We start from the raw sequence: 10,673 nt of genomic DNA on the forward strand, positions 1-10,673 counted from the left end.
CATCCTGTAGACTTTTTCTGACATGGAGGGAGACCGGTGCAGTGCAGTGACACACAGCTGGCTAGAGATAATGCCACCATGGTTACAGAAAATGAGTCAAACAGCGGGTCCTAGCCAGCCCTAACGATGACAATGCGTTAGAGACTCCTCAGTTCTGATTGGTTGTCTTCCTTTAAGCAAGATGGAATCTTGCAAATGCCAGTCAGAGCACCAGGGGGAGCCAAAGGAACCGTTTTTTTTTGTCCCAGATTACATGTCTCATGACCTACTGTCAGGATACTGTTTCCGCAAATATGACAAAAAGCTGTTTTGATTAGTTAACTTCTGAACCTTTAATCAACATGCTAGTTACTGTGTTTACCTCCTTTGGTGGTTCTTGGTCGTTCTTCCAGGATGCATCAGATCCCTTAAAACTAAAGGAAAAGCATGTTCAATTCCACAGAAACAAACTTCACTTCATCTTATCAAAGTGACTAATGTTCAACAAACTAACCAAAGAACTAATCCTTGTATTTGTCTTGCTTTAATGTGCCCCATGCATCATATACTGTGTGTGTGCATGCACTTACACTTTGAGCTGTTGTGTGAGGATGTAACTTGTGTACTCTTTGTTGTCCGGTGTGTAATAAACAGTCTGTCCCTCTGTCAGCCCCTTGCGGCTTATCTGGTCCACAGAGTTAAAACGCAAAATATACAGAGGACTGGACACTGGACCAAATACCTCAAACACCTGAAACACAAACAAGAGAATATTACCATGTAGGAACCAACAGGACGCTAACTGAGGACATAAATCACGAGTAGACAGAGGTAAAGCCTCTGCTGGTCCACCCACCTTGCCAAGAGCCAGCCTATCAGATGTAAAGATGATGCTGTCATCAGTCAGAGGGGGCGTGTCTTTCAGAGACTGGATTACAACTGCAGACATCCAAAGTGCGGTTAAAAAAATGCACATAAACACCTCCACTGATACTATTCTCTACCTCAGAAAAACTCGTTAGAAAGTTGCAGTGTGACCTTAGCATGAATGTGCACTTGTATATTTACCAAGTTGCTGTATAACACTGGAGACTGTTCCTATGGGCTGCAGTTCTGCATCTTCTGGTAACGACACAGACATCTCCTCCACTGCTGGCAGCTCCTACACACAAACAGTGTCAGCTTTTTGGTCTAAACGGTCAATTTGATCATAGGGTTTAGAACACAATGGGGGGAAAATTGTGTACGGTAAGTAGTCTAATAAGATGCTAGTAGATTCTGGGACACCTTGTGGGCAGTGTATCCTCCTTACAAATGAGAACGGAACACAGCGTGTGGAAAAGGAAAAGAGCTCCCACACTGCACACTTGTTGGGAGACTGTGGCTCAGTGATAGAGCCTTCAATCAGAGGATCGGTGGTTCGATCCCCTGCTCCACTAGGCCATGTCGATGTGTCCTTGGGTAAGACTTAACCCCAAGTTGCTCCTGCAGCTGTGCTAACAGTGTCTGAATGCTAGTTAGAGTCCTGATGGTCACCTTGCATGGTAGCCCTCTCATCATTGTGTATGGGTGAATGATGACATGTAGTGTTAAAGTGCTTTGAGTGGTCAGAAGACTAGAAAAGAGAAATACAAGTACAGTCCATTTACCATACTAGCAGTGCAGGACTCCTTACAAACACTGATGAAATGACCCAAGCTTTAACTATAGTAAAAAGCTACGGTTGATCAATTTCAGTGTCAATAAGGTATTAACATTTCTCATCACAGCTTCAAATATGATTTTATTCTAACACAGGATTCATTTGCAGGCAATCATGTTCAAATATTGACTAGTAGATAACCACAAGAAATGTTTCAGAGTGACCTTTGGGAATTTCATGTTAAGCCTGCCTCCCCCTGTCATTTTATCACATATCAATACTCAATACTTGGCACCGAGTATCAAAATAACAACAACAACAACAACAACAACAACAAGTACTGACAGCTGCCATCAAATATCTGGTCAGATCCATAACATTTAACATCAGATGAAAATATTTTATTCAACACTTTTTGTTGCGTAAGGAAAGGTGTTTTATAGAAAAATGTCTGAATACATCCCGTCTGTAACCACTGGAAAGCCACATCCTACATAACGGAAAAGCAGCTGAAACGATGTGGGGCGAGACATTACTGTTCCACTGACATGTATACCCAATCCACAGAAAAGACCCTCATTACGTCTTCTGTTCTCTTCAATATAGAGGGAAAACAGGCACTCCAGAACACATGGGAAAATCCTCTATGGAACATGCAATCATAGGCTGTGATCGAAAGTTCCAAGAATGACCTCCTAACCACTTATCCTTGACCTCTATGGAAAACGGCATGGGGTCAAGGAAAGATGAGAAGGAGAGTTCATGAGGAGTTAGGAATAGACAACCATGGTGTTCAGAGAATCCACTCCACTTTCACTAAGATACGTAATTATGAAGCAAGGGTGGATGTCACTGACGGAGGTCATGAAGAAACTACAACGGACTACAAAAAGAGCAACTAAAACATGTCCCCATGTAATCTATTCCTCTGTTACATACAGGCTTTATGAAGAGCTTCTTCTGTGAGAGGCTGCTTCACTCGTGGTGAAGGAGAGAAACCAGAGCTCCTTCATTCCTGCTACTGTCACACAACAATCATCATGCTTCAGTAGAAACAATTAACTCGTGCAACATCAATGAAACTGTTCAATATCAATATTCCCTTTGTGCAATAATGTGGATTCAACTGCTTGGCTATATTTAACTTTTTAATAATCTATCATCATATATATCATTATTAGCTTTTTTTTTTTTTTTTACAGATGCTTCTTGTTATTGAGAATGAGAATTTGTTCATTGACAGTTTGCTCTATTTACTGTTCATTTAATTTCATATTCTTTACTTTTTTACATGTTCGAAGTAAATAAATACATATAAAATTGTCTGTTCATATTCATCAACATGAATCTCATTACTTTATGAGCATGATTATTAAACCTATGTAAGATTAGCATATTGTTTGTTTTCATGGATGGCCGAATGGTGCATCACTTTAAATGTTGCCGCCGCCGGGAATCGTGTAGAAATGATCTACTTTCCTGTCGTAAAGGAAGGTCCGGTGTTTCCTATGCTAAAGGAGCTAGTAAAGGAAGCATTGAAGTACCTTTCCTTAGCATTTAGAGAATTCTAACAGCTCTTATCATGGCGGCCACTGAGATACTTCAGGTCATTTCACTCAGCGAGGAAGCTTCCTAAGAAAAAAGGACTATTCGACCGCAGCCACAGACTAACCTCGAGCAGGACTTCATCTCTGGTCTTGATGGGGGGTGGTTGGCTGAAACCCTCGTCGTCATCCTCAAAAACGGGGGCAGAGGGAGAAGAGGAGGATGAAGAAGAAGAAGAGGAAGAAGAAGAGGAGGATGAAGAGCTGTCACTGGAGACAGGAGAGGAAAAGCATCAGTGAATTATCTGTATATGTTCTTGTGCTGTAACCAGAATGTTCAGTCTTACTACATCAACAACAAGCCTTCAGTGAGCTTGTGTATGAATACCTGTCTGAATCATCTGAATCCTCGTCCTCACAGGCCTCCGTCTTACAAACAGCGTCTAGAGAAAGCGTTGCTGCTGTGGAGTCTGCTTGTACATCTCCTGTCTCCTCTGGATGCTTTTCTGTATTTGATGATGTTTCAGCATTGACGGGTGTTACCATGACATTTTCTAGTTGCGACATCATGGTAACTTCCATCTCTTCCTCATCCTTGTGCGCTGGTATTGTCTGTCCATTCTCCTCAGGTACGTTTTCATCCATCTGAAGCAAACACATTCAAATATTTGATGGCAGATCTTCAGATAACAAGGATCCACAAAGCAGCCTTTTATTTTAGTCACTTTCTTTTACCAACTGATGAACAGCCGTCACTTTTTTAATCTGCCACAGTGACCAAAGGGAACAAAAGATAGAAGCGTGCTCGGTTTATTCAATGTAACGTTAACAGGAACTTACACTGTTCACCTGTACAGAATGGCACCCTGAGTTTAAATACTTCACGTGCTGTCAAGAAGTATGAAACAACATTAAATGTGTTCAGCTAAAGTTAGAAGTAAAAAGTACCCTAACACGAAGGTTCAAAGGACAACTCTAACAGTTGTCTCCATGCATTTCAAAACTAACGTTTGTCAGCATTGAGGATATGTAACATAACATGTAACTGTTATGTACAAAATCAGAAAGAAAAAAAAGTTGACAAGCAGAATGAAATCACAGTAAGGACAGTCTAAAAACAAAGACATTATAAATAGTAACGTTAGTTAATTTACATCCACGTTAGCGCCAGTCGGCTAACTGGCTACAAGCTAACCATGGCTAACATCGTTGAATTTAAGTTACGAAGTTAAGGTTAAACAGTCGCCAGCCAGCTTGATGCCAGGACTCATTTCCAGTGAGTTACATAAACACTATGTCAGCAAAGCAACAATGAGTTTGGTGAAAGTAATACCTGTTTGTTGGTGGGGCTACTGAATCCGTGCTGCGAACAACCTCATGTAACCGCATGAAACTCCAAGCCAGTGTAACACCGCCACAATGAACCAAACTACTTCCGTTATCAACCTTCAAAATGTAAGCTTCATAAACGAGTGTTTAAAATGACTGCTAAACGAACACAAACTACATTAAACACATACAGTACAATGACAAATTATGCAAAGGAAAATTATTTAATTTCGTCCTTTTCACATCATACAGCAAGCCTACATTGATAAACGCATTCAGTAGGTATAATTAGGCACTTCATTTGACAATAAAGCATTGCTTCTTAAGTCCATATCAAATTGTAAATATCTAATCATTGCTGATTTACTTATTGAAAAATATGTGCAATCAATATATGTTGAAATCATTATAATAAAGAGTCGTTCTTTTGCTATATTTTGGTGCCAAATTATTCCTACAATTTATTCTGAAGGCAAAATTCAAAAATTCCGGTAGTAATTATTTCTCTCTGTGAGCTTGACGAAGCACAACGTCTACAACACGTGGGGTATGTTTATCCGGGTGTGCGCACGGCTGTGTGTACGGTGTGTATATATATATATATATATATATATATATATATATATATATATATATATATATATATATATATATATATATATATATATATATATATATATACGTTTATGTATAATATATATACGTTTATGTATAAATATTATATATAAATATATATATATATATATATATATATATATATATATATATATATATGTATATATATATATATATACATATTACTTTTAAAGTGTATTCCAATACAATTACAAATTACCTGTTGAAAAATGTAATCAGTAACCTGATCCAAGTATCACAGAAGTCACAAAGTAATCTTATGATCTCTGTTACTTTTGGATTATCTCAATACCACATTTGTAAATAAAGAGTAGGGAGAAAAACATGTTGAAATGTTGCCATGATTTTGTTAGTAAAGCAGGGAAGAGGAACGCAGTATAGTGCAAGTTCTGCCTTCCAGCTGTGAAAATCATTCAAGCTCTTGAATTATTTGGCCCACTAGTGTTGCTGGATGTTAACAGCAGCAGCAGCATCCATTTAATGCTAATTTGTAGCATTCAAAGCCTCTAATGAGGTTTTCAAAAGAAGCTTTGAATGTCTGTCAGCAGGTCATGACCTTCCTAAGATCCAATGACATCTGCACACATGTAGAAAACTGCATGAATGCACAATATTAAACCACTAAATCAACATACTCCCATCTACCCGGTTTATTTTTTATTCATATTTCTTCTAATGTTACCCTGGTATGTGTTTGCATCATAGACTGTACATAAGACTTTCTTGCATACGGTCATTCTATTGCCTTTACTTTTATTTTCAAATGTTCTTACTTCCGGGTTACCTGTCATGCTTTGCGTATCTTTTCAAAGGCAAAAACAAAAGCAGGATTTGCAAATAATTATATCGTTAATTGAGTTTTGTTCTTGTTTTTTTCTTTTTTAGTTCAAACAAAAAAGAAAAAAACATGGTATTTCTGTATTTTCGTTTTCTCGATTAATCAATAGCATAGACTATCAAAACGTACACGGGCTCTAGACTTGGGGCCGAATAGAACATCCGGAATATGCTAAACAAAGTCCACAAAAATAGTGAAGTTTAGAAAGTAATTTGAGATAAACAGGAGAAGAAGATCAGTGTCTAGTCAAAGGGAGAAAAACTTTGACTGCAATATTTCAAAGTTGCGATTCCTTACGTAGAAGAGGCAGTTCTCGAGACAAAAAAGATAAATTGGCTGCTTACAGATGCATTACAATGTGAGTTATTCATTAGTTAATTGTTTGCATAATGCTTATGGATGCTAAATGAAAAAAATGCTACAAGTCTGGATAAAGATGATAAACATGTCCTCTTTTCCTCTTCTTAATAAAGCATCAGTCATTTACCACAGCGACCACATGAGCAAGCCCTACTCAGGAAAAGCTGAGTAGTACAACTAAGGAGTAACTTAAATCAGAGGCCCACATGTGATAAAATGAATATATTTGTTCCAATCATTTTGTAGCTAATACAAAATATTATTCTGTCAATGTCTTATTATTTCATTGCTATACATTTCCTTTGACTCCAGAAAGTTTGACCATTCCTGATCCGTTATTCTGATGACATCCCTGTTTGTGACAAAGTGAAAAGTCCTCTTCCTTTGAACAATATTTAATCTTGGGATAAGTATAGCACTAGATATCACTTGGAATATACAAGAACATCCAGTTCCATTGTTTTTACACTTTCATTCATGTGATCTGGCAAGGCCCGATAAGTTATTCGTTTTGGACTATTCAAGTACACTGTATGGTAATGTAGATGATCGATACTTCAAATGACAGGAAAATGTATCCTGAACTATACACCAAAATCTGTCACTGCATGGTTCCTTTCCAGCTTATGTTGGTGTCTTTCCCTTTCTGTCTGTGTCTGTGTGTGAGTGTGGTCCTACTGGCTCTGCTCACCACACACACCTGCAATAAGCAAATCATCCCTCCCAGTCTGCACACCTGCTTCTCATCAGCCTGCACTTCATCCACGCCGGCATGTCAACGGCCCAATCTGAGGCCCAGTCCCAATGGGCTCAAAATGTCTGCGAGAGAGCCCTCAAACACTCGATGATTTCACAGCCCTAAACCCTCACAGACTTTGTGGGAGCGCGCCTCAAAGTCTGTGAGGGATTATGGCTGTCCCACTGTCATGTAAATGGATCAGGTCTTTTTTACCCTCCTACACGCTGACATAAAATAGGTTCTTCATATCACTCGTTTTTAGCTGTTTAACTACAAAAGGTCTTTTTGATGAAAAATGTTATATTTCTCAAACATCACATGAGCCTTTATATTACATTTAAAAATCACCAAGCCCCTTCTTTAAAAAAAGCACTTTAATCATAGTCAATGAAAAACAATGAAATCTAAATAATATACTTTATATATTATAAGAAATATAAATTGGGTTTACATATTCAACAAAGTAGCAAAGACATTATTGTTGCCCCCCCCCCAATTAAAACCAAATTTAGAGGGGAAATGTTTCAACTCATAGACATCTGATACATGACAAGGTACTGTAATGGTATAAGTGACCACAGGCCAATCATGTTGAAACCACAGTTTTAACAATTCCTTGTTCCTTTTATTCAATATAAAAGCCTAATCTGAAAAGTATAAAGTAGCATAAAATGAAAGAACTCAATTTTCTTGAATAAAAATCTACAGAACTACAGAAGCCATCTGAATGCAGGACAAAGGAAACTGAGGAATATATTTGAATCTGTCAGTTTGAGGGATGCCGATGGTGCACAGCCCTGAGGAGGAAGAGAAAACACAAATGCACTACAATGAGAAACACATGAGCTATAATCATGTTCTGGAAATAACCTTTGTGGAACAACAGGTATGATCAGCAAGTTCATCATAACAATTTCATTGGGTGATAATATATCAATGTTGTTGATATTTACAGCTTTTTACGCTGCCCCCAAGTGGGCAAACCATCAATTAATACTGCTTTAAGGGGTTTTCTGTTTGCCTAATTGAGTGGATTTTATTAATAGTTCAAATTAATGTGTAAACAAAGGGTAAAGTTATTAACAAAATCATTTTTTGAATTAATCTCTGGCTTTTCAGGTGTAAATTAAGTGGTGGTGTTTTCAGGTATTCTTGTTTCATTTAGTGGATAGATAGACACACTAGAGAGTCAGAGAAACAGACAGACAGACAGACAGACAGACAGACAGACAGACAGACAGATAGATAGATAGATAGATAGATAGATAGATAGATAGATAGATAGATAGATAGATAGATAGATAGATAGATAGATAGATTGATAGATAGATAGATAGATAGATAGATAGATAGATAGATAGATAGATAGATAGATAGATAGACCCATCTCTGTCACACATTTCACCTCATACACACATGCACCATACTGACACACACTCATGGACACAGATGGAATTTGTTGCTTGGACAGAAATGGAAGCATCATCTCATATCAATCAACACCTGTCACTCTGTGATTTGCTTATAGGACACACACGCCAGTTTACAGGCAGACACAGCCAAACCACTTATTTACATACATGACAATAATAAAAGCAATCTTTATTTGTATAGAGGCAAGGATCAAAGCATCATTTAGAAATGTAGAAAGTAAAGCATATCATTTGTTCACAGCAACAAGGTTTAAACCCGATTAGGGTCACATGTCTTACCATTTGGAATTTGCATACTCCGTTTATGTTTTTGTGAGTTTTCTCCAGTTCTCCCATCACAAAAAAATTAATGTTGGACTGCAAGACGAAGACAGGGGAGGTGAATAGAATTTAATTTGTGCAGCTCAATTCACTGAAAAACTTGACCAGCAATTAATTAATATCCACAATGAGCTCTGGTAGACTTTACTTCAAGTTTTCCCTGCAACTGCATTTTACTGAAGAAATAACAAAACTTATGTAAAAACATATGTTGATTGTAAACAGTATTTCGCAAATTGTTTCTGAAAAGAAATTTCGCTGGTCTCATCAACTACAACAAATTGCATTCATCTCCATTCCTGCATACAAACCCAAACTATCTGCCTGCCTGCACCACTAGTGGAAAGTGATCACTCCACTGATTCTACTCATGCATTTCAGTGTACTTGTCATCAGGAGCGCCACACAGCCTGTAAGGAAAACTGCTATCTAATGGTGTGCAGGGATGACATATTTTTGTAGGCCAACCTAGAAGTTAGCATCCCATTGGTTCCCTCGACAAAAAGCCAATGAGATTTTTCCATTGGATTTTAGATTAAAGTAGAAAATAAGCTTTGTGACAGGCAAATGTTTATGATACTTACACATTTGGTTCAGCAAGATAATCCTCACAAATGAACACCACTATCATTATAATTTTTTAAGCGTGAGAAAAATCACTAGAAGGAAAAAGCTAACGCTAGGCTAAACTTGTGTTAACCACATACCTTATTTCAGGCATCTAACCAAAAACCCATTGTTGACAACTTTTCTTCTTTGCTCTTTTTTGTCCCAGTGATATTTGAGACTTCACTTGCAAAAAATTGTGTTTCTGACCGATACACTGCCCATAAATACACATTACTCCTCTCTCTTCTTAAGTGTCGCTCTATCTCCTTACATCCGTCCGACCCGTCTTCCCTCAACTGTCCTCCTGCGCTTCACCTTTCCGCTTCTGAATCAGCGGTCTGGTGTAACTGGAGACTCTGAAGCTGTGACTTGTGACCCAGTAATTCCTACCATCCTGTAAAAGAGGGCTAACCCTGGATGCTGCCTGACTGAAAGCAAATATTACAAACAGCTAAATACAGTTCACAATGATATAGGAATTTAAATGGAGTATGGTCAATGTGTTGTACATGTTGTACTGTAATCCATAAACTAATCCACATAACACAGCTATGGCGTGTTTGTTCTATATACTGCAACGCAACATATTAGATTTGAAATGCTGTTAATGTAGATGCTTTTCATTTGTCAGTGAACTATTTCTTTAGGTATGCATTTCTGACAGTTTAGAGGGGTAATACAAATTCCTTATACTGCTTCAGTGTGTATGTGTGATACAGGGAGAAGGGGGTAATGTTGTTTGTGAAATGCCAGAGAGGGTGCAGGCAAAAAGAGAGGGAGCAAGGTCACTTCAAACGTGTCCTGGGCTGGCTGCACATGGAGCAGTGTTCAGCCACAAGAATTGAAAGTTGAGTTTCTTTGTTGGGACTTTGTAGATGGTGGAAGCAGGCCTTTGAAGGTCTCACATTTTGGATTTCTCCTGTTTTTTGCTCTTCAGTCTTTCATTTCAATTGAAAATCATTGGATCTTTGAGAGTGGTGATCCAGGTTCCCAGTGTGGTCTGGAAATGCAGAAGATCAGCAAGAAGAAACGAGCTCAGAGGACCAACACTAACCTCACAAAAGCAGCTCATCAGTGAGTAACAGGGTTAGGTGAGAGGGTCAAGGGTCGGTGACAGAAGATCTACTTCAGTTGAAAAGAAGCATTTATTTTATGTTGTGTCATTCATCAGCTTATTCTATAGATCAGTGTACAAATGTAATGATCAGTAATACCAATGCTCATCATATTCACCCTCTAATCT

General features: G+C 38.1%; 1 protein-coding gene across 1 annotated transcript in view; it reads right to left on the reverse strand.

Moving 5' to 3' along the window:
- Positions 1-4,566, reverse strand: part of naf1 (nuclear assembly factor 1 homolog (S. cerevisiae)) — a 6,040-nt gene extending 1,474 nt beyond the window's left edge. Inside the window, 7 exon segments of the mRNA XM_068727154.1 lie at positions 362-413; positions 570-730; positions 836-918; positions 1,048-1,141; positions 3,294-3,435; positions 3,554-3,810; positions 4,499-4,566. Coding sequence (XP_068583255.1) covers positions 362-413; positions 570-730; positions 836-918; positions 1,048-1,141; positions 3,294-3,435; positions 3,554-3,810 — 789 coding nt within the window. The 5' untranslated portion in view covers positions 4,499-4,566.
- Positions 4,567-10,673: the final 6,107 nt, after the last annotated feature.

This window comes from Cebidichthys violaceus, unplaced genomic scaffold (assembly GCF_023349555.1).
Source record: "Cebidichthys violaceus isolate CVI_PGR_0920_01 unplaced genomic scaffold, fCebVio1.0.p SCAF_4, whole genome shotgun sequence".
Taxonomy (NCBI): domain Eukaryota; kingdom Metazoa; phylum Chordata; class Actinopteri; order Perciformes; family Stichaeidae; genus Cebidichthys; species Cebidichthys violaceus.